Raw genomic sequence first — 25,024 nt, 5'->3', positions numbered from 1 at the left:
AGAATATGCTGCCTGCTTGTCCTGGGATAAAGCACAGTTACTTACCGTAACAGGTGTTATCCAGGGACAGCAGGCAGATATTCTTACGTCCCACCCACCTCCCCGGGTTGGCTTCTTAGCTGGCTTACCTTAACTGGGGACCACGCACTCTTCCGTCGGGCGGGAAGGCACTCGCGCATGCGCGGTGCGGCCAACTAGAACTTTCTAGTTAAAAAGGTCCGTACCGGGGCTCCGTCAGTGACGTCACCCATGCGTTAAGAATATCTGCCTGCTGTCCCTGGATAACACCTGTTACGATAAGTAACTGTGCTTTATAAATAAGCAAATAAGAAGAGAATGACACATAGCACTTTAAACGTATATTGAAACATATTTAAAATTATTTATGCTTTAAATATTTATGAATGCGGAATAGCCAATGATGAAGGCTACCACGTAATTCTCCCCGCAGGTGCAAACGATAAAGCGGAGGAGTGGTGGGACTGAGGCTTCCAAATACAGTTATTGGAGAATTTTTTAAGAAGTTTTGAATATCTAGTCCTTGCTTGTTGGTATACTACTCCAATAAATTAGAGACATCTAGTGGGATCTCTCGTAGATTTTCATTCCCAGAGTTTTGCTGTTGGTCAATTCTCTGTGGTAAATAGTAAACTCTTACAAGGGGAGGCATGGATTGTTCTGGTATATCCAAAATTTCTCTAAAATACCTTTTAATCATCTCTGTTGGAGTGACTACGGGTATCTTAGGAAAGTTTAAAATGCGTAAATTGTTAGCTCTGCCCAAATTTTCCAAAGCTTCCACCTTTTTCCTCAAAAAAATGTTATCCGTTATCAGGGCTTCTTGAATTTTTTTCCCTGAGGTCACTTCTGTGGATAATTTTTGTAAGTCATTTTAAATTTCATAGTATCTTGTTTTAAATTTGAGAGTTCTTTTTCTTGTTCATTTAGTCTCTCTCCTTGTTTGTTGATTTGTGGAGCAATTGAATTCCCAGGTTTTACTACCAGGTCCCATAGTGCTTCCAGAGTAACTTCTGGAGGTTTAGTAACCATTGGAAAAAGTACAAGTGGTGAAGGGGAACTCTCAGCTCCCAGACATACCTATTGGCTGCCTCGGTCCGCCTCCACTGGAAGTCCTTCCTCAGGCATTCTCTCCGGAGGAAACAACTTCTCCAGTAGTCTCCAGCAAGCTCTCAGAAGCCTTGTCTGGCTCAAACACTGCCTCTCCAGACGTGTTGAGCACACACGGAAAGCTCGCTCTCTGAGGCTGCGGGGGCAGGATTCTGACATCGGGACTCAAGATAGAAACATAGAAAGATGACGGCAGATAAGGGCTACAGCCCATCAAGTCTGCCCATACCATTGACCCCCTTTTAAGTCTACTGGCCCCCTTAACTCTACTGACCTGCCTTAAGTCTATATCCTAGCGACCCTATTTATTGGTATGACTCCCGCAGAGATCCCACATAGGTATCCCATTTGTTCTTGAAGTCTGGGATACTGCGGGCCTCGATCACCTGTACTGGAAGCTTGTTCCAATGCTCTATCACTCGTTCCGTGAAGAAGTACTTCCTGACGTCTCCACGAAACTTTCCTCCCCTGAGTTTGAGCGGATGTCCTCTTGTGTTCGAGGGTCCTTTGAGAAGAAAGATATCATCTTCCACCTCGACCCGTCCCGTGATGTACTTAAATGTCTCAATCATGTCTCCCCTCTCCCTATGCTCCTCGAGAGTATAGAGCTGCAATTTGTTGCAGCCCAGGGATTTCCACCGTTGCATCACTCCTCGCTGGTGTCTCCTGCAAGCGGGTTTCCGGCTGTCCCGTTTCCCTCTGAAGTCACTGTAAAAGTTCATCGATAGTGCCGATTGAGGGACTAACAGAGCATTGGGAGGCGCTTCTTCCCCTCCACTTCGGCATAGTTGCAGGAAATATCACAGGTACAATTCACAGCATCTGTCTCAGCAATAAGGCGTGGCGTCCCATCTTGGATCTCCCCTGCAATGTCTCTGCAGAATGACATTTTATACAAAGCTGTCGACACTTCCCATGTAATAGGCTTGGTTTTGAAGGACATAAGCCAGCAACATAGTACGATAATGACACTCTTGCAATTCTGTCCTACTCTCCACAGCTGGTATATACCCTGTTTCTTTAATTATTATTTTTCTCTTTGGGTTTATTGCTAATTAGAAAACTAATTTCATAACCTAATTTAAAAAAAAAGAGAGAGTGAGGTGTGAAGACTTATTGCAGAATTTTCTTAACAGAAATTCCATGTAGTTGTGTGAGCCCAGAAAACTTTGTTTCTCGATCGTTAGTAGCGCTCCATAGTTTACTAATGCACGATTGCTGTCTTTTCTTTCTATCCAGCAGATACTGAGGCAATGCAGGAGACGAAGAGGGAGGAGAATCAAGAAAAATGGCTTCTAGAAATTGAACCCATCCCAAGACAATTGGGAAATGTCAGTGAGAATATTACTCTGAGGAATGAGAGTCGAAACGCAAGAAATTATCAACAGGAATCTGAGAAGAAGCAGAGAGACCCTGCAAGAGACTCCTTCGATGCAGTCACTGAGTGTGTGAATAGTGACAGGGAACTCACAAACATCCCTGAGGTCCAGAGACATCTGAGAGAAGAGAGACCCTTACAAAATAAAAACAGCAACCAAATGGCTTTTAAACTCCACCAGGGAGAGAGGAAAGGGAAGAAATCCATTCTACGTGACACCTGTGGAAAAAGCCTTGGTAAGATATATCATTTATTATTGCCCAAGAGAAATCACCCCAGGGTGAGACCCTTTTTGTGTTGTCAGTGTAGAAAATGTTTCAAACGAAAGGTGAACCTGAAATATAGCAGAGAACGCATGCTGAAGTGAAACCTTTTACATGTAGTGACTATATCAAAGCATTAATTCCTTAGTGTCGACAGCAGACAATTCCAGAGACTAGTGAGATAGCACACATCTACCAGCAGGTGGAGATAGAGAACTGACTCACAGGTGTATATCTTGGATGGAGTCCCTCTTGCCAGTCAGTATGCTATATCTTCAGCAGGTTGGATGGTTGCTGTTCCGATGGTTCCTGGATCTCTGACTCCTGTGTGCAATTCATTGAACTTTTTATATAAAGCTTTAAAACTTATACACTTGGCTTTAGCTTAGCTTCCCGAGGTTCAAAAAAGAATTAAGAAATAGCTAAAATTTTAAAGCTTTATATAAAAAGTTCAATGAATTGCACAAGATATAGAGTATAGAGCACAAGCATTTAAAAAAAAACTAAGGTCTGATGATGAATAAAAGCCAGAAAAGAGAAAAAGCCTTCAAATAATTTGGCTGGTGGTTGGCTGGAACTGAAGACCATAGAGGTAGTACAGTAACTCATTACAGAAAAAAAGATTGGTTTAAAAAAAAGATTGCTAAAAAATTAGGCACTTTGAAGTTCATTGAATGCCGTTGTGTATATTACATGGACAGCGTCATAAACAGCATTGGGCTATTTTAACATATCTATTTGGAAATAAGGCACACTGTTGTGAAAAAAAGGGGCCCTATTTCTGATGGTGCTTCAGTGGGTCACACGTGTGCAGTGTTTGCAAAGGGGATATACTATTACTGCCATCGCCGACAAACTGAACACATTTTTTGCGGCTGTATTTACCGAAGAGGATATATCTAACATACCAGAAACCAACAGGCTATACACAGGAAATGAAGATGGAAACTGACAGGGTCGGCGGTCAGTCTAGAAAAGGTATGCAGGCAGATTGATAGGCTTAAAAACGATAAATCCCCGGGACCGGACGGCATCCACCCGAGGGTAATCAAGAAACTGAAAGGGGTTATAGCTGAACTGTCGATCAAATTAGGAAGGATTCCGGAAGACTGGAAAGTAGCAAATGTTATGCTGATCTTCAAGAAAGGTTCGAGGGGAGATCTGGGAAACTACAGACCAGTGAGTCTGACCTCAGTACCGGGACAGATGGTAGAGGCACTGATAAAGGACTACACCATTGATCACCTTGACGGACACAAACTGATGAGGACCAGCCAGCATGGCTTCAGCAAAGGAAGATCTTGCTTGACAAACTTACTGCACTTCTTCGAGGGAGTAAACAGGCAGATAGACAAGGGTGACCCAGTCATTATATATCTAGATTTTCAGAAGGCGTTCGACAAGGTCCTGCATGAACGTCTACTTCGAAAAATTACGAACCATGGAATCGAGGGTGATATATTCACGTGGATTAAAAACTGATTGGCGGATAGGAAACAGAGAGTGGGGGTAAATGGACAATACTCGGACTGGAGAAGAGTCACGAGTGGAGTGCCGCAGGGTTCGGTGCTTGGACCTGTGCTCTTCAACCTACAACGAGACATAAACACACTTGAGGAATGAGCCGCGAAATGGCAAATGAGGTTCAACGTGGATAAGTGCAAGGTGATGCATGTCGGTAACAAAAATCCTATGCACAAATACAGGATGTCCGGTGTTGTATTCAGAGAGAGCCCCTAGGAAAGGGACTTGGGATGCTTGTAGACAAGTCAATGAAGCTGTCCGCACAATGCTCAGCAGCGGCGAAAAGGGCAAACAGAATGCTAGGAATGATCAAGAAGGGGATCACAAACGGATCTGAGAAGGTTATCATGCCGCTGTACCAGGCAGGTAACCTGGTGCGCTGCTATGCTGCGAGAGAACGGAAGAGGAGGCAGCAGCGTCAGCCGGCAGTTCTGGAAGGAAGTGGTGGGAACCAGGCAGCCAGCCAGCCAGCCTTGGGGCACGGTGGGGAGGAGGAAGTGGGCCAGGGCCTGCCTGGAGGGTGAGGAGGAAGAGATTGGGGCCTGCCTGCTGCCTGCCTGGAGGGTAGATAGGGAGGCGGGAGAGGCTGGGGCCTACCCGCCCTCCCTGACAAATTAAAAATAGGGAGGCAGGAGGGAGAGGCCTGGGCTTTCCTGCTGTCTTCCTGGGGTGGGTGCCTGGGAGGGGGGGGAGGTCTGCCTACCTACCTGCCTGCCCTGTCCCGTCCCTACCTGTCTGCCCTGTCCCTACCTGCCTGCCAGTCACTAGGCTTTCCCTGTCCTGGCCTTCCTCTAGACCACTAGAGGGGGAACAGGGTAAAGAGCCTGGCAAGGAGGGGGGACAGGGTACAGAACTTGGCATGAAGTGTGGGATTGGGTGCAGAGCCTGGCAGGGAGAATTTGGTTCAGAATGTTTTTTTTCTTGTTTTCCTCCTCTAAATTTAGGGTGAGTCTTATGGTCAGGTGCATCTAATGGAGCGAAAAATACGGTACTTTCATAAGTCTACAGCTAAGGGAGAACTACCCTTATGGGCGGAACGAGGTTTCCTTGTGAGCTTGGAATAAAGAGCAAAACGTTTACTTGAAAGATTTTGAGATAGATTGAGTTGTTTAGAAAAAGTCTTTTTTAGCTTTATTTAATTCCATCACATAAAAGTTATATTGCAGTGCCAGGGTCGTTCATATTTACAGATCTGTGATTTAAGCATCTGAAGGTCTTGATGATACCAAGGATTAGCTCACCCAAGAGGTGGAAACATATTTAAGGGGGTGCTATCCCATCCAGAAAATTAGTTAAGGAAGTGTTTCGAGTAGAAGCTTGGTCCTCTGATGAAAGAAGAGAAAATATTTTTCTGGGAAAGGGATCATCTATCATAGGCAAAATCGATAGGTAAATATCCACGAGAACCAGAAAGTGATCAGACCAGGGTATTGAGAAGGATAAGTGAAACTTTGATCATTTATGGGAGATCACTGAATCAAAGGTGTAACCTGCCTGATGAGTTGAAAAAGTCAGATAAGAATGTGAGGAAGTTTGAACTCTTAAGATGTGATGCTGGATCCACATGAATACTAAAGTCACCTACGTAGATTAATAAGAGATGGGAAACTAGTGATCGTATCTGCAATGGCTTGGTGAACCTTATCCCATTCAGATGCACAGAGAGGAGGGTAATAAACTAATTATAGGTGGCTGAGTGAGAAGAAAATTCCAGTAGTAAAGCTTTTGAATAAGGTACAGAGTTAACAGATAGCTCATTTGCCTGAGACTTGGGTGAAATTACAATTGCAAGTCCCCAAACCTGAGAGGCAGCATTGTATTAACAGACTCAGCACCTCCTCTCTCGGACGCAGTCAAGTCTCCGTGAGGCATAAGACATCTAAATGTTGGAGCTCTTAGTAGATCTTTAATAAGGTCCGCTTAGAAGTCATGGTCTGAGATTGGGTGTTGTAGAGGAGTACAAGGAAAACAACAGCAACACAGGGAATGTAAAGACAGCAGGCAAAATCCCAATCCCTCCTGAGAGTTCACCCCAAGGAGCAAAGCCTGATTCAGTTTTAGAATCACTCTTTGGCGAGTAGAGATGACATGTTTGGGTCACATGACTTGCACTCAGGGAAAGTCTGTTCAGCAGCATTCAGGACTGAAAAAGAGGAGCAGAGCAGCAATCACTAGTAAATGGTCCATCATACAAGCAGCAGTAGCAGCGCTGACCATCCCAGCACGATCCAGGCAGTGGTGGAGTCAGGTCAGACCCTGAAATTATGCGAATGTACAGTGGGGACATTCAATGCCAGTACAAACATAGCTAACTACACAAGTAAGACCACATAAATACCAGTCCTATGTCCAGTTAGCTATGTGGGAACTGCACTGAATACCAGCTGTAACCACACAGCTTCCAGCCATCACCCATGAACCAGATTTTTAATGCCGGTGGCCAGATATGTTATCAGCTTTATAGAAAATGCTCAGTGCCCCCAGCTGAATATTGACACATAACAATAACAATTCACCAATTGATACAAGAAGGAATAAAACTAATCTAATCTAATCCTTAGGTTTGTATACCGCATCATCTCCACGTTCGTAGAAACAGTAGGAGAAATAGGAAGGAACTACAACAGAGGGTTAGAGGTAGAAGTGTGAAGAAAATTTAGAGGACTTGGGATGCCAAGATATAAGAGTTTCCTTGATTCCTAAGTTGGAGGGAGACTTACTTTTTTTGAGAAAGCCAGGTTTTCAGATGTTTAAAACTAATTACTTATAAAATCTTTACATAACAATGCACAAAATAATTCAAATGGGAGAGAAACATTCTACCACTTTATATTATGATAAAACCTTTTTATCATCAAACAGGTTTAAAATGTCTTCAGAGAATCCATGAAAGTGAGAGACAATTTACATATGCAGAATGTGGCAAAGGTTTTAATCGGCAATTGGATTTAAAAATGCACAAGAGGATTCATACTGGAGAGAAACCATATACCTCTCCAGAATGTTGCAAAAGTTTTATTCACCAATCTGATTTAAAAATGCACAAGAGGATTTATACTGGAGAGAAACCATATACCTGTTCAGAATGTGGCAAAAGTTTTAATCAGCAATCAGATTTAAAAAAGCACAAGAGGATTCATACTGGAGAGAAACCATATACATGTTCAGAATGTGGTAAAAGCTTTAATCGCAATTCAACTTTAAAAATGCACAAGAGGATTCACACTGGAGAGAAATCATACACCTGTTCACAATGTGGCAAAAGTTTTAATCACCCATCAGATTTAAAAAAGCACAAGAGGATTCATACTGGAGAGAAACCATATACATGTTCAGAATGTGGTAAAAGCTTTAATCGCAATTCAACTTTAAAAATGCACAAGAGGATTCATACTGGAGAGAAATCATACACCTGTTCACAATGTGGCAAAAGTTTTAATCAGCCATCAGATTTAAAAAAGCACAAGAGGATTCATACTGGAGAGAAACCATATACTTGTTCAGAATGTGGTAAAAGTTTTAATCGTTATTCAACTTTAAAAATCCACGACAGGAGTCATACTGGAGAGAAACTATATATATGTCCAGATTGTGGCAAAAGTTTTACTTGCCCATCAAATTTAAAAGTGCACAAGAGGATTCATACTGGAGAGAAGCCATATACCTGTTCAGAATGTGGTAAAAGCTTTAATGTGCATTCAACTTTAAAAATGCACAAGAAGATTCATACTGGAGAGAAACCATATACCTGTCAAGAATGTGGTAAAAGTTTTACTCACCCACCAAATTTAAAAATGCACAAGAGGATTCATACTGAAGAGAAACCATATACCTGTCTAGAATGTGGCAAAAGTTTTAATTACCCATCAAATTTAAAAGTGCACAAAAGTATTCATACTGGAGAGAAACCATATTCCTGTCCAGAATGTGGCAAAAGTTTTATTCGCCAATCAGATTTTAAAAAGCATGAGAGGATTCATACTGGAGAGAAACCTTATACCTGTCCAGAATGTGGCAAAAGTTTTAATCAGCAATCAAATTTAAAAATACACAAGAGGATTCATAGTGGAGAGAAACCATATACCTGTCCAGAATGTGGTAAAAGCTTTAATCAGCATTCAACTTTAAAAAAGCACAAGAGGATTCATTCTGGAATAAAACCATATACTAACTAGAATGTGATAAAAGCCTAAATGGAAATCACATTTGAAAAGATACAAGAAGGTTCATACAGATGATACAGAAAAAAAAGTGTATATGAACATCTAGGAGTGGTGGAAGGAACAACTATTAAGCAGACATTCCTGAGAGAAAATATTGGTAAAAAAAATATTATAGAAATAATTTTATTGAGGATGACAACAGAATAACCAGTAAACCAAAGAAACGTATGCTGATAACAGTATGAAACACACTCAGTGAAAAAGCCTTCAAAGTCTGATGACCGACATCCCCATGCTGAACATGACGGACCCTGCAGCAGAGCCAACCCTTAATGTACTCCACAAAAAGAAGAGTCATATAAATCATTCCTATTCAACCTAATCAACCCCTATTCCCCCACCCCACCCACACTCCATCAGTGTACAGCTACCCTTCTCCCACCAATCCACCCCTGTGGCAATTTGTGCATTATTCTATAACAACAATGCTCCACCAACCTAATACCTATTTCTCCCATCATGTCTCCACAGCCTCTCAGGCTCAGGCTACTAACCTAGGGGTCCCAGGTCTCGAAGAACTGGATACGGCCCTTCCTGGAACCCTTTGCATCCAAAGCCTCCCTCCAGCGCCAGTAGGACGGGGACTCCATGGAGGTCCAAATCTTCAGGATACTGCTCCGGGCCAGTAAGCTCAGTTTGCTACACAAATGTCTCCTACCTCCCAGCAGACCTGATTATACCCTAGGGAGGTCCAGCACTAGTTTGGGCATACCAGCAATATTAAGTCCCAATGTATGTCCGATATAACCTATGATCTCCGCAAATATCCTTGCATGTGTGTACATCACCAAAACATATGCACCAAAGTTCCAGCAGCCTTCCCATATTTAATACACTCTTTGCTATCAATCCCCCCCATACACACACACTATAGAATAACTGCTGTTGGGTGCAGTATGCCCTTGAGAGCACCCTAAAATCACACTCCCGAAGGGACGCTGCTTTCGTTAGCTTGAGAATGTCCTTTATTTGTGCCTGCATATCCCAGGTGTCCTGCAATTGTAGTTCCCTCGCCCACACTTTGCAATAAAAGTCCCACTGTTTGGCAGGAGGCAGAGTTGCTATTTCCTTATATATATTAGAGATCGAATTCTGCTGTCCCAGTCCCACCCTGAAAAACTCCCAGAGGAGAGTCCCCCCCCCCACGTGTGCACTTAAAGGAATCGGATCTAATGATGCCCAGAAATGTTTTAGCTTGCAGTAGGCGAATGTGTTCCCCCCATTGCACTCCTGCTTTGCCTTACACGCTGTCTGGGTCAACTAAATCTCCCGCCTCAGTCAGACCACGTTCCAATTTAGTCATCCCCTCTCTCTCCCAGCGCTCAAACACCCTGTTCTTGTTCCCAGGAGGGAATAGCGAGTGTACTCTCAATGGTATTAAGTCAGTGACATTTGGATGCCCCACCATCTCCACGACACCTCAGCTGATTGCAACACTAGACGATCTTTAAATCTCTGGGGCATCTGTAAAAGGGAGAAATAACTGTCTGGGGCATAATATAGACAGGAGTGTACTGCTCTGTTTGTGCAAGCCAATTACATAAGCGTTTCAACAGACATGCATAATTATATTGCTGCATATTAGGCAGTCCCAACTCCCCATCAATTAAGACAGTCTCAATTTAGCTTTTTATACGCCCAACAAAATTGTGCCAACATTCAATTCAGTGTGGCCATATCTCTCTGAAGGAGCTTAAGGGGAAGTATCTGCGGCAGATATAACCATTTTGGCATTATGAACATCTGATCCAGATTCACACAGCCAATTGGCGAGAGCGCCCGCCAGTGCTCTAACATTTGTCCAGTCTCCCGCAGCGGCCGGATCACGTTCATTACATAAGGCCATCACATCTATAGTCATCTGTACTCCCAAGTATCTAAAGGAGGCCGATGCCCATCGTAAAGGGAAGTCCGCCCCTTCCCCATCTGTCTCTGCATTCCACATCTGAGGGAAGTACCTCTAATTTAGACAAGTTGAGTCATAACCCCAGCTATTCCCTGAATTCCTTCACCACTTCCAAAAGCGCAGGCAATGAGTGCTCTGCTCTGAAAGGTGTGCCAAGAGGTCATTCAAGTAGGCCGACAGCTTAAACTGTCGCTTCCCCACCGGTATACCCGCAATCTTCGGCATCAACTCCACATCTCTAATAAACGGGTCCGTTAGCGCAAACAAAAGAGGTGACGGGGGGGGGAGGGCACCCCTGCCTTGTTCCCCTAAGATCGAAAACGGCTGTAACTCCCGACCGTTGGTAATAACGTTTGCTCTTGGAGATGCATAGAGGGCTCACAGTCCCGATAGGAGCCTCCCACCGAACCCATTCTCCTCCAATGGGAATACGTGGTGCCATGGTTATAGTACCAAGAAAATTGACCCTGGTCCCTCCACAGAGAGTAATATTGAAGAAACAAAGAAATCGTGGACAGTCGATGTCCAAGATGAAGGCTTTATTCAAACAAATAATCCACATTTTTATGTGGATTATTTATTATGCTATTATGCTGTTTATTATGCTGTTTATTATGCTATTATGTTATGAAATCACCATAACATAATAGCATAGTAAACAGTGAAAAAAGTGCATTCAAACACGGCTACCACTCTGGAAACCCCCCCAGCCAACTCCCAAAGCTGAAAGGAATATTTGGAAAAAGAGTACTTAGCTCAATGAAAGTTGTAATCCAGGCGTCCAAGGTAAAACAACGAACGCCACAAGAAGCCAGGTTCAACCAGCCTGGTTTCGGGAGCAAGTCCCTTCCTCAGGAACCTGTAATTCAAAAAGTCAATCAAATAATCCAAGTCAGCTGGGCGGAGGGAGGAGCAATAGTTAGAGCAGGGATAGGGAACTCCAGTCCTCGAGAGCCGTATTCCAGTCGGGTTTTCAGGATTTCTCCAATGAATATGCATTGAAAGCAGTGCATGCAAATAGATCTCATGCATATTCATTGGGGAAATCCTGAAAACCCGACTGGAATATGGCTCTCAAGGACCGGAGCTCCTTACCCCTGAGTTAGAGCTACAGCCTCAGAATCCTGCACTGCTCCTTGTGACCCTGGGCAAGTCATTAATCCCCATTGCCCCAGCTACATTAGATAGAGTGGGAACCCACCAGGACAGTTAGAGGAAAAATGCTTGAGTACCTGAATAATTGTAATCCGCATAGAATTGTAGGATATGCAGAATAGAAATGATTTAAAAAATAAAATAAATGTCCCACCGAACCCGGTCAAAGGCTTTATCCCAGGACAAGCAGGCAGCCTATTCTCACATGTGGGTGACGTCATCCACGGAGCCCGGATGCGGACAGCCTCGCAAGCAGACTTGCTTGAAGACACTCAGAAGATTTGAATCTGTCGCACCGCGCATGAGTGAGTGCCATCCCACCTAGCACAGGGCGTGTCTCCTCAGTTCTCAGTTTTCCACGGAGCCAAGAAGTCCATCTTTGACACTCTGCACTGAACTTAGTTTGCTTTGTGCCTTCTCTCAACCGCGGCTCGTGTTTTATTTATTACACTGTCGTTGTGGTTTTTTTCGGTCATTGTTAAAAAAAAAAAAAAAGTTAAACTTTTTCGTCGAGTGACGGTGGCCCTGTTGCGTGCCCTCAGCCTGCGGGCTTTGACTTTGCGGTGGCTATTTTTTTCTTCTATGTCCCGGCTGGTCACGGGCTTTAAGAAGTGTAGCCAGTGCCAGCATGCGTTATCCCTCACTGACCCCCACCATTGGTGCCTTCAGTGTTTGGGCCCTGACCACTGCCCGGAGTCGTGCGTTCGCTGTGCTACCCTTCAACCTCGAGCCCTCAAACGTCGTCGAGTTCAAGTGGAGAAGATTTTCGGTATGGAAAGCCCTACTACAGCTTCGACCTCTGATTCAGTCAAACCTGCTATAGGGTGTCCTCCTGCCACCTCGACCTCGACTCTCATCAGAGCTTCCTCATTTGGAATGTCCTCGACCTCGAGTAAATCTGCCAAGTCTTCTCCTGAGCTTCCCTCAGGTCAGATACCTCAGCAGACAGTTCCAGCGGTGGTCATGAAGCTACCTAAGCAACATTCCTCCAAGTTGAAGCATTCTTCCTCTTCATCCTCAGAGCCTTTAGCCTCAGGAAGTGGTCCAGTTTCATACTCGGATCTACAATTGCACGCTACCATCCAGACCATTTTAGAGCGGGAATTTGTTCAGTTATTGACCAAATATAGTCCTGCCTCCGACTGCTTCCTGCAGTCCAGCCTGGGCGCTCAGCAGTCTCACAACAGGTCGAGTCCTTGCCTGTGCCTAGAGCTGAATCTACACACTCTATGCAAGGAGTCCAGTCTTTGCGAGTGTCCGGTCTGGAATCCTCACACTCCATACAAGGAGCTGAGCCTTTGGGAGTGCTTCGAGATACCTCAATCCAAACCACTGAGTTTATGGGACTTCGATCTACAGCTTCCAGCCCTATATCCTCACATAAGGCATTGCCCATTACGAGACCTGCTTCCAGGCAGCACTCTTATCACCGGTCGAGGCACTCATCGAGGCACAGGTCCTCTTCAAGAGAACAGCCTTCCTCATCCAGGCGTTCCAGCTCTTTGAGGCCTCCAGCTCCTCAATCCAGAACACCAATAGCAGAACCTGAGGGCTCCGTTTCTCCCAGTGCCTCATCCCAGCCTGCTTATTCGCTTGAGTATCAATACTCCAGAGAGGCCTCACCTTCATTTTCCTCTCGAGGCGCCTCAAGGTCATCGAGACCCTCTCGAGGCCATCCTCTTGCAGATCAACTGTCCTTTTCCTCCTTCCTCTGTTAAATGGCTGAGGACCTGAATCTTAAATTGGACTCTGGTTCTAAGTACTCTAAGGAATATTTAGAGGAAATTGGTTTGCCTTGGCCTCTGGCCGAATCTCTCAAACTTCCTCTTAACAGGCTTCTTTCTCAAACTTTCAAATGAAACCTGGAGACTCCTTATGCCATTCCTGCTGTTCCAGGCAAGTTGGAATCGAGGTATAGAACTGTACATTGCAAGGGCTTTGAGAACTCTCAACTATCTCATCAGTCCCTTCTTGTGGAATCTTCCTTAAAGAGGAGTCATCCTTCCAGGGTCTATGCTACCATACTTCCTGGCAGAGAGGGCAGGACCATGGACAAGTTTGGCCGTCGTCTCTATCAAAATTCGATGATGGCCTCCAGGGATTTGAATTATTATTTCATCTTTAGTACATATTTTAAGTATTTTATTGATATACTCCCTGGTTTTACTAAAGACCTTGCTCAGCACAGACGTTTGGTAGCAAGTCATTGCTACCTTAGCATAACTCAGGTTGCATCTTCTTCAGTCATCTTATGATGCCTTTGAACTTTCCTCAAGGGTCACTGCTTTCTCAGTAGTGACACGACACCTTGCCTGGATTCGCACCATTGATATGGATCCCAACATTCAGGATTGTCTGGCCAATATTCCTTGTGAAGGCAATGACCTTTTTGATGAATCTATAGAGGTCGCCACCAAGACGTTGTCTGAGCATGAGAAATCTTTTTGCTTCCATAGTCAGACTAAAGCCTAAGCCAGCTCCTTCCAAGCCTTCTCGACCTCTTCCATCCTATCAGAGGCGTTATCCTCCGAGGGCAGCTCCTTACACTTGAGCACCTCCCCAAAAACCCGCAACAACAGCAGAAGCAACAGAAACTTCAGCCTTCTGCTGCACCAAAGGCTTCTCAACCTTTTTAACTGTCTCAAACAGAGCATAACCTCCATTGTTCTGCCTCTGTCCTCTCCTCTTCCAATAGGAGGTCGTCTCCATCATTTTTACCATCGATGGGAGACCATTACATCCGACTTCTGGATGCTGTCACTAATCAGGGAAGGATACTCTCTTCATTTCACTCAGATTCCACCAGAGCTTCCTCCAAGAGCGTATCCTTCCAATCCATCCCAGACCGCCCTTCTTCTTCAGGAAGCTCAACCTCTGCTTCATCTCTATGCCATCAAGGAAGTTCCCTTGGAACAGCAGAGCAGGGGGTTTTACTCCCATTATTTCCTAGTTCCGAAGAAGATGGGCAGTCTGAGGCCCATACTGGATCTCAGGGCTCTCAACAAATTTTTAGTCAAAGGAAAATTTTGCATGTTGTCCCTGGCATCCCTTTATCCCCTTCTAGATCAGAACGATTGGTTGTGTTCTCTAGATCCCAAGGAGGCTTACACTCGTATCCCATTCATCCGGCCTCCCGTCAGTACCTCAGATTTCGGGTGGGGAATCTGCATTTTCAGTACAGAGTGCTACCCTTCGGCCTGGCATCATCTCCAAGAGTGTTCACCAAGTTGCATCAGCTCTGTAGAACCATGGTCTTTAGGTGTTCCCCTACATGGACGACTGGCTCATCAAAGATTCAACATCTCAGGAGGTTATTGTAGCAACCCAACGGACTATGTGGTACCTACAAAGCTTGGGATTCAAAATCAACTTTCCCAAATCCACCTTCAGCCCTCTCAGAACCTACAGTTCATCGGAGCTGTTCTGGACACTGTCCAACTCGGAGCATTCCTTCCTCAGCAGCGTCTGGATGCTCTCCTTCAGCTTTGCCGCAAAGTGTCTTCCTTTTCTTCACTCAGTGAGATACATATGGTACTACTCGGTCACATGGCCTCGACCATTCACGTGCCTCCTTTTGCCAGACTTCACCTCAGAATTCCTCATTGGACCATGGCACCTCAGTGGGCGCAGGCTTGCGACCCACTCTCAACACATTACAATCACTCCTAAATTGAGACAGTCTCTCCACTGGTGGATGCTCTCTTCCAATCTCTCCAGAGGTTTACTGTTTCATACACCCCCTCATCAGAAGGTTCTCACGACAGATTCCTCGACCTACGCTTGGGGGGCTTATCTCGACGGCCTTCGTACTCAAGGCCACTAGTCCAGCACGGATTGTCAGTGTCACATCAATCTGTTGGAACTCAGAGCGATCTTCAATGCTCTCAAAGCTTTTCAGCAAATTCTTCATGACCAGGTAGTTCTTATTCGGACAGACAATCAGATTGCCATGTACTATGTCAACAAGCAGGGAGGCACAGGATCTCTCCCTCTTTGTCATGAAGTGCCTTCCTGAAAGCTGTCTACATTCAAGGAGAGAAAAACTGTCTGGCGGACAAGTTGAGTCTTTTTCTGCAACCTCATGAATGGCACTCACTTCCTCGCCTCTTCATCACATTTTTTCTCAGTGGGGAACTCCTCAAATAGATCTCTTTGCGTCTCCCCACAACCACAAATTGCCTCAGTTGTGCTCCAGGATATACTCTCCTCATTGCCTCGAGGCAGATGCTTTCGTTCTGGAATGGACAAATCTGATCCTGTATGAGTTCCCTCCATTCCCTCTCATTCTCAAGACTCTTGTCAAGCTCAAGAACGATCATGCCACCATGATTCTAATAGCTCCTCGGTGGCCCAGTCAACCCTGGTTCTCCCTTCTACTTTAGCTCAGCATCAGGGAGCTGTACCTTCTACCAATTTTTCCATCTCTGCTTACACATAATCAAGAATCTCTTCTTCATCCCAATCTGCAGTCTCTACACCTGACAGCTTGGTACCTCTCAACATAACTCCTCTTCAGTTTTCTCAACCTGTTCGGGACATTTTACAGCTTTCCAGAAAGCCTGCCACTGGACAATGCTACCACCAAGAATGGACTAGATTTTCTACGTGGTGCATCTCTCATAACAAGGAGCCTTGGGAGACCTCCTTGTCTTCTGTCTTGGATTGTCTTTCATCTTGGATTATCTTCTGCATTTATTTACCTATGGCCTCAAGTCTACATCCATTCGAGTCAATCTTAATGCAATTGCTGCTTTCCATCAGCCTATCGAAGGGAAACCCCTTTCTGCTCATCCTGTGTTTTCCAGATTTATGAAAGGACTATTCAATGTCAAACCTCCTCTCAAACTGCCTCCAGTGGTTTGGGATTTCAATGTTGTTCTTGCTCAATTGATGAAGCCTCCTTTTGAACCAATGGATACGGCTCATCTGAAATATCTCACTTGAAAAGTGGTGTTTCTCATTGCCCTGACATCTGCTCGAAGAATCAGTGAACTGCAAGCTTTAGTTGCTGATCCACCTTTCATAGTTTTCCATCATGACAAGGTGGTCCTCCGAACTCATCCTAAATTCTTACCTAAAGTGGTTTCGGAATTTCATCTCAACCAATCCATTGTACTGCCAGTATTTTTTCCAAGGCCTCATTCTGATCTTGAAGAATCAGCTCTTCATACCCTGGACTGTAAGCGTGCTTTGGCCTTCTACTTAGAACGCACCAAATCACACAGATCTGCCCCACAACTTTTTGTCTCCTTCGATCCAAACAAGTTGGGACTCCCAATTCCTAAGCGAACCATCTCCAACTGGATAGCTGCTTGTATCTCTTTCTGCTATGCTCAGGCTGGACTGCATCTACAGAGTCGAGTCTTAGCCCACAAAGTCAGAGCCATGGCGGCTTCAGTGGCTTTCCTCAGATGCACTCCTATTGAGGAAATTTGCAAAGCTGCCACCTGGTCCTCGGTTCATACTTTCACCTCTCATTATTGTCTGAATGTTTTCTTCAGACAGGATGGCCATTTTGGCCAAGCAGTGTTACAAAATTTATTCTCCTGAATTGCCAACAATCCCACCATCCTATTCTGGTTAGCTTGGAGGTCACCCACATGAGAGAATAGGCTGCCGGCTTGTCCTGGGATAAAACACAGTTACTCACCGAAACAGGTGTTATCCAGGGACAGTAAGCAGCTATTCTCACAACCCACCCACCTCCCCTGGTTGGCTTCTCTACTAGCTATCTGAACTGAGGAGACGCGTCCTGTGCTGGGCGGCGGGAATGCCCTTGCGCTTGTGTGGTGTGGCAGACTCGAAACTTCTGAGTTTCTTCAAGCAAGTTTGCTTGCGAGGCTTCTGCATCCGGGCTTCGTGGATGACGTCACCCATATGTGAGAATATCTGCCTGCTGTCCCTGGATAACACCTGTTACGGTAAGTAACTGTGCTTTTTCAGCATCAAAGCTGACCAATACCAAGTTCAGTTGTTTATGTGCCCTCTGCTCCAAAGAAAGCAACAATTTATGCATATTTTTTGCTATGGAATGCACTTCTACAAAACCAACCTGCACTTCATGAAGCTGCCTCGGGAGCACCTTGGTCAGTTTGTTCACCAATATTTTGGCCAAGATCTTAACTTCTGCGTTCTGCATGAAAATAGGGCAGTAAGACTCTGGTCCTACGGGATCCCCGCTAAGTTTAAAGGTTTTAACTGGCATTTCCTGCACTCTTGGAGGGCTTTTGGGGACTCTTTAACTCCGAGAATTTGCAGTTAATCTGTTGAATGTTTGATGTACATGACCAGCTGTAAAGCTCGCACTCTTGAAGTGAATTTTGTGGGCTGTTGTATGGCAGGTGCGGGGAGCTGGGGGAATGTTCTGGGGATTTTATCTGTTACTATTGTTTCTTTTATTTTGGTAAAATGTGCTAATAAACATGATTTTGGTATTTTTTGGTATTTTTGACTTGTCATCTATAACTTTCAGTGTATGCTTAGACCAGGGGTCTCAAAGTCCCTCCTTGAGGGCCGGAATCCAGTCGGGTTTTCAGGATTTCCCCAATGAATATGCATTGAAAGCAGTGCTTGCAAATAGATCTCATGCATATTCATTAGGGAAATCCTGAAAACCCGACTGGATAGCGGCCCTCAAGGAGAGACTTTGAGACCCCTGGCTTAGACTATACATCTTAGATCTTAAGACAGGATGAACCTTATAGACAAGATATTAGATAGTGCTGGGGAGGAGCAGGCTGTCTTGGTACATGTAGATACTAATGACATAGGAAAATGTGGGAGGGAGGTTCTGGAAGCCAAATTTAGGCTCTTAGATAGAAAGCTGAAATCCAGATCCTCTAGGGTGGACTTTTCAGGAATTCTTCCCATTCTACGAGCAGGACCCAAGAGGTAGGCAGAGCTCCGAAGTCTCAATGTGAGGTTGAGGTGATTGTGCAGGGTTGAGGGATTTAGATTTGTTAGGAACTGGGCAACTTACTGGTCCTACCCTTTAATCCGTCCCGTCTTTCTTGCGGCACCATATGCCTGGAACAGGCTGCTTGAATCAATACATCATGCTCCATCCCTAGCAGTATTCAAATCCAAGCTAAAAGCCCACTTTTTGGAAACTGCTTTCAACTGTTAACTCCCACTCACTGCTGTCAGATACCTATACCCATTGTATCATTTCCTCTACCATAATCTCCCCAATCCTGGAATGTTCTGTCTAAATTAGATTGTAAGCTCTTCTGAGCAGGGACTGTCTATTGTATGTTAAAATGTACAGCGCTACGTACGCCTTTCAGCGCTATAGAAATAATAGTAGTAGTAGAATGGAAGTGGGGGACGGATGAGAGGGGGAACAAATGCTGAATTGGAAGTGGGGGACGGGTGACAGAGGGGGACAGACGCTGAATAGAAGTGGGGATGAGAGGGGGGTCAGACACTGAATGGAAGGGGGGTGATAGGGGAGCAGACGCTGGAAAAAAGTGGGGAGGAGAGAGAAAAAGGGCACATGCTGGATTGGGGAAGATGACAGAGTTAGGTATTGGAAGGGGTGAAGGAAAGAGGTGGCAAGCTGTAGGTAGACACAATGAAAGAGGGAAATTGAGGACTGACTGGTAAGAAATAATTTAGACAGAAGCAGAAAATAAATTGAGAAAGAAGATCAGGGACGAACAGGAGGAAGGGAGAGGAGAGAGAGAGAGAGATGCTAGAGTAGGGGGGGAAGGGGAGGAGACAGATACCAGATCTGAGGGGAAGAAAGGAGGAGAGAGAAATGCCAAAATAGGCTGGGAGGGAGAGATGGAAGGGAAGAAGACAGATGCCACACCAATGGCAAAGGAGTGGAGAGATGGAAGGGAGAGGCAGACAGTTCCTGGAAGAGGAATAGAAAGACAGCAGATGCCATATGGAAGAGGCAGAGTGAAGGCAGACAGTGGATGGAAGGAAGAGAATGATGCGAAGATGAGGAAAGCAGAAATCAGACAACAAAAGGTAGAAAACATTTTTTATTTGTTTTATTTATTTTTGCTTAAGGATAAAGTATTATTGTAGCTGTGTTGATAATCATTTATTAATAGAAAATGGAAATAAGGTGATCCTGTTTATTGGACTAATTTTAATATATTTTTTACTAATTCAGAGAGAACAACAAAAAGAGGCTCTGGAGATGTCACAACCAACTTATAGATACAAGTCTTATTTGAAGTGAAACAATTAAAATATTTAAAAACAAAACAAAGTCGCCTTCCTCAGGGGACAATATCAAGCTGAAAAATACATTAAAAGATACACACATACCATATTTTTCGCTCTATAAGATGCACTTTTTCCCCCCAAAAATTGGTTGGAATTAGGGTGCATCTTATAGAGGGAATACTACCCCCCACACCTTAATTCCTTCGGCGTTCAAGCACTATAGGGCAGGAGCTTTCAGCCTCCTGCTCTTTCCTCCGGCTGACACCCTCTATGTAGACACCGCTGTCTACAAGCTTACCCTCAGCGCTGCTCCACGCCGGCACGGAGGAAGAGTTGCTGAAGTACATCTCTTCAGCTCCCTGTTTTCGGCACCGGCGGGGGAAGGCAGCATAAAAAAGTTTTCAGCTTCAGCAGCGCTGTAAAAAAAGGAGGAGGACCTCTGATGGTGCAGAGGTTAAATACTGCCACTACCCTGCTTGAAACGCGAGGACTCCCATCGACATCGGGACTGGGAAAGAGCCGGTGAAGCAGCAACATCTCTCTTCAGGCCCTTCCTCCGGCTGACTCCCTCCTGCCCTTTCCTCCAGCTTACTCCCGCAGCGCAGGACAAGGGGGAGTCAGCTGGAGGAAAGGGCAGGAGGAAGTCAGCTGGAGGAAGGGCCCTGCTGCTTGGGAGTCAGCTGGAAGAAAGGGCAGGAGGCTGAAAGCTCCTACCCTACAGCCCTGGACCGTGGGAGGAATTGGGGTAAAGGGGGGGGGCTCCTGCCTGCCTGCCTGCCTGTCACCAGGCCACTAGGCCTGCCTGCTCCTAAGCCTGCCGCCTTGTTCCTGCCTGACCTGAGCCCTGTCCCAGCCTACCGCTAGACCACTAGAGGGGGAACATGGTACAGAGTCTGACAGGCAGAGAGATACAGGGTGTAGAGCCTGGCAAGGAGTGTGGAGTTGGGTACAGAGCCTGGCAGGGAGAATTTGGTTCAGAATGGGGTTTTTTCTTGTTTTCCTTCTCTAAATCTAGGATGCATCTTATGATCAGGTGCGTCTTATGGATCAAAAAATACAGTAAATGCATACAGCTTATGAACAATGAATACTTTTGCTTTTTTATGAAATATTTTTTTTTTTAAAAGAGTGTAAAGCGAAAGCAGATAGGCACAAATAAGTTGCAATCAATGTGGACTGCTCTTTCGAATAAAAATTTTGTCGACCAAATACAGTGAAAAATGTTAGACCAATAGATACACGAAGGATGTTATTAATATCCAAGAGGAATTTGCCTTGTGAATAAAAAGTTTTTACTAATAAGTAAATGCTTTAAATAATTGATTCGATAAAAGGTAAAAAAAGCTTAAATGTAAAGAATTTATCAGCGCATTCTCATAGTGCCTGATATCATCAATAGATTTTTGACATATAAAACTATATGCTAAGAAATGTTTTTATGATAAGTTTAAAAAATGTTTAAAATTACAGACCTAAAACATTAGAAAATTTGATTGATGGAATCATTTAACAATTAATCAATTAAGAATTTAGAATTTGAGTGATCATTCAAATAAGTTAATACTATGATTAATTAAATAAACACGGGGGAAACTTAGATGTCAACAAAGTGACATCACTTGTCTACTTGGCTCATATATTCAATGAATTGTATGAACGCTTCACATAGGGCTCCTTTTACAAAGGTGCGATAGGGCCTTAATGTGCGGAATAGCGCATGCTAGCTGCTACCGCCTCCTCTTGAGCAGGCGGTAGTTTTTCGGGTAAAACGTGCTAATCTGGTGCGTGCACTAAAAACGCTAGCGCACCTTTGTAAAAGGAGCCCATAGTGTGTTAAAAGATGGACCAAAATTAATGCATCAGAAAGTTAGGGGTCCTTTTATCAAGGCGCGGTAGGGGTTAACGCAAGGAATACCGCGCGTTAAACCGCCTGCCGCGCCAGTCGCTAACGCCTCCATTGACCAGGCGTTCGGGGTTTTTTTTTTGCTTGCCGCGGGGGTTAGTGCGTGATGAAATGTCCGAGGCGCTAACCCTGCTAGCCCTTACTCATGGAAGCATTTGGAAATGAATTGATAAAATCATTTAAAAATTGATCGATTAGGAGTTTTAAAATTGAGAATTTATTTTTTTTTTTTTATAATTCTTTATTCATTTTTTCATCTTTCAACAAGTGTACAATACACATATCAACAATTAACAAATCACTTGAAAATCTTATCAGCAATGTCATTATATAAATAATAATCCCTCCTCCCCCTTCCCTCCCTCCCTGATATTAATTTCCAAATAACTCTCCAATACCCTCCCACCCCCCTTCTACTATAAAATGGTGTATCATTCACAGAAAACATGGTATTTAATCTTGACAATACAATGCTAATGGCTCCCAAATTTTAATAAAATTTCTATAATTTCCTTTTTGTACCGCTATTAATCTTTCCATTTTATACAGATGACATAATGAGTTCCACCAAAAATTAAAACTAAGCCTACTGTGGTCTTTCCAATTATTAGTAATATGTTGAATGGCAACTCCTGTCATAATCAATGAAAGTTTATTGTTACATGATGATATCTGACTCTCTTTCCTCATAGACATGCCAAATATCACAGTATCGTAAGAGAACGCTTCATGATTTTCCAATAAACAATGTATTTGAACCCAGATTGATTTCCAAAAGGCCAAAATATAGGGACAATAAAACAAAAGATGATCCAAAGTCCCTACCTCAAGATTACAATGCCAACATCTATTAGACAAAGAACTATTCAACTTTTGCAATCTAACAGGGGTCCAAAAAGCTCTATGAAGAAGAAAAAACCATGTTTGTCTCATAGATGCCGACATCGTACATCTTATTCTCCAAGACCAAATTTGTGGCCATTGAGATGCAGAAATTTGCTGCTTAATCTCGATGCTCCATTTTAAAATTAAAAATTTGGCTAATCATTCAAACGAGGTGATGCTGTAGTTAATTGATTCAAAAAATAACTGAGGAACATTAAACTTCAGCAATCTGGCAACGCTTAGGGCTCCTTTTACTAAGGTGCGCTGGCGTTTTTAGCGTGCGCTAGCCGAAAAATTACTGCTTGCTTAAAAGGAGGCGGTAGCGGCTAACGTGCGTGACATTTTAGCGCACTTTTGTAAAAGGAGCCCTTATTTACTTAACTACTGTACTCAATATATTGTTAGAACGTAAACCTCTTTAAAAACTCTTTAAAAATAATAAAATTCATATCAAAGTTGAATATAATATCATTAGAAACATGATCAATTAAAAATTCAGCCAAATGGAAATGAAATGCACATGTAAGAAAACCACGCCAAAATGCACTTAACTCCTTTCCTCAGGTCAGGACAGAGATACTGTAACAACAGTATAGTTTACTGATCTGAAGAAAGAGGTTTTAACCTCTGAAAGCTAATTGAGAAATGCATGAGTTCAATAAAAGGGCGGTGAAACGAACAAGATCCATTTCTTGGTCCCAAAACTGTCCTGCACACACTCTGTCATCTGTTCAGACGTCTGGAGGCAATTCCCCTTAGAAAGAAAGGATACGCAGACAGTGTCCTAAAGGGATTGCCTATATTTTATTAGTACATCCAGCTTTTATATTTTTTTTTAACATGGGTCAGTGATATTAGCAGATGACGTAAGTACAAACCATATCTGGTGACAGGATACATAGGCTTCAAAGAAGTAATCAACATTAGAAAAGGGGGGGGGGGGGTGAGTGAACAGGATATGCGCTTCTTTTGTCTAAATCTAAAGGTGTTAAAGCTTCCTTTATCTGTCTCAACCGGTACATGGCAGTGGGGGGTTGAACCTTCATTGTCTCAGACAGCTAACTTCATTAACATGATTAAATGACCTCTTCCCAAACATCAAGTGTTTGATTACCTCCAGCATAGACAGAGACAGAAAACAAATGTGTCCTTTCAGGCGGGCACTACAGTTTCTTCCCTCCGTGCCCCATGCCTCCTACCCAAATGCAAAATAAAAATTGGTGGGCTTCCCAAAGCCCTGCTAGCTGAAGATTTCTTCCTTTAGGAAGGAAGGGAAGTTTGTTCAGAGATGTGTGGAGGTTGCATAGAAGAAATACAGTGCACTGGTATGGTAATCTTTGTGGTTTGTTTTGAATTTTAAATTAAAAGAAATCAAGTGGAAATAAATATGAAAACTGGTACATGGGGCAGGGCAGGGGGACCCATTGTACTTGTGTGCCTAGGGGCTGCTCAAAGAATTAATCCCCGGGGACAGAATGAGCTAACAGAAGAAAAAAATGTTTTCAGAGATTAGAGAAGCTGGCCAATTGGGCAACAGTATAATAATGGGTGATTTCAACTATCAAACTAAGGAGAGAGCATGTAAATCGCAAACTGAAACACACACATGCCCTATATTTAATCACAGCGTAACCCTTCTACACTGCAAGACCCCCCACAATAGTTAAACCCAGAACAACCACTGAATAATGTTTGAAAAGTGGAGAAAAACCCCTCCACTTTTCAAAATCAATGTGTCTATCAATATCTTCTTGTGATTTTTAAAGAATTCCATTAAAAAATATATAAGATGATAGACAAAAACTGCACCATGCAACCACAAAACAATACAGAAATCATTTGCGGTCATGCGAAACTTAAGGCAAATCCAAAAATTCTTCGACAGAAAACAATTCCAGCTCATGGTCCAATCCCTAGTCCTAGGACTTCTAGACTACTGCAACATCCTCTACCTCCCCTGCCCCGCAGTCATGATAAAACAACTACAAACAGTACAAAACACAGCCTTGAGACTGATCTATTCGCTGAAGAAATACGACCATATCGCCGCCGCTTACCTCGACTCACCCTGGCTCCCAATACAAGCAAGGGGTCCTTTTATCAAGCTGCGCTAGCGGGGTTAGCGTGTCGGACATTTAATCACGCGCTAACCCTCGCGGCAGGCTAAAAAACAAACCCCTCGTCAATGCCTGGCGTCCATGTTGGCCTGGGCATCTAACCTGGCCACGCCCCAGGGCTGGGGGCCTGGCCCCCTCCTCTCCCCAACAATCTGTTCCCCTTCACACTTGACACAAAACCAAAGTATTCCGCTCGTTAAACCACTACCGCGCTTTAATAAAAGGACCCTTAGTGTATTGTACTGAGAATTACATATGTATGATTTCTTCTTTAAATACCAATAAAAATTGTTGAAATGAAAAAAAAATAATTCAGTAAAGAATTATATGAAGGAAATCATAAGGCACATTAGCAGTCAGA

At 43.9% G+C, this 25,024-nt stretch overlaps 1 protein-coding gene across 1 annotated transcript in view; it reads left to right on the top strand.

The window, feature by feature from the left end:
- The window catches only part of LOC117354478 (zinc finger protein 271-like), a 65,657-nt gene that overhangs the window by 22,502 nt on the left and 18,131 nt on the right, over window positions 1–25,024 (top strand). Inside the window, exon 5 of the mRNA XM_033932108.1 lies at window positions 2,371–2,742. Coding sequence (XP_033787999.1) covers window positions 2,371–2,742 — 372 coding nt within the window. The remainder of the gene's footprint in view (window positions 1–2,370; window positions 2,743–25,024) is intronic.

This window comes from Geotrypetes seraphini, chromosome 2 (genome assembly GCF_902459505.1).
Source record: "Geotrypetes seraphini chromosome 2, aGeoSer1.1, whole genome shotgun sequence".
In the NCBI taxonomy this organism is placed as follows: Eukaryota; Metazoa; Chordata; class Amphibia; order Gymnophiona; family Dermophiidae; genus Geotrypetes; species Geotrypetes seraphini.
This window is presented reverse-complemented; position numbering and strand designations above follow the sequence as displayed.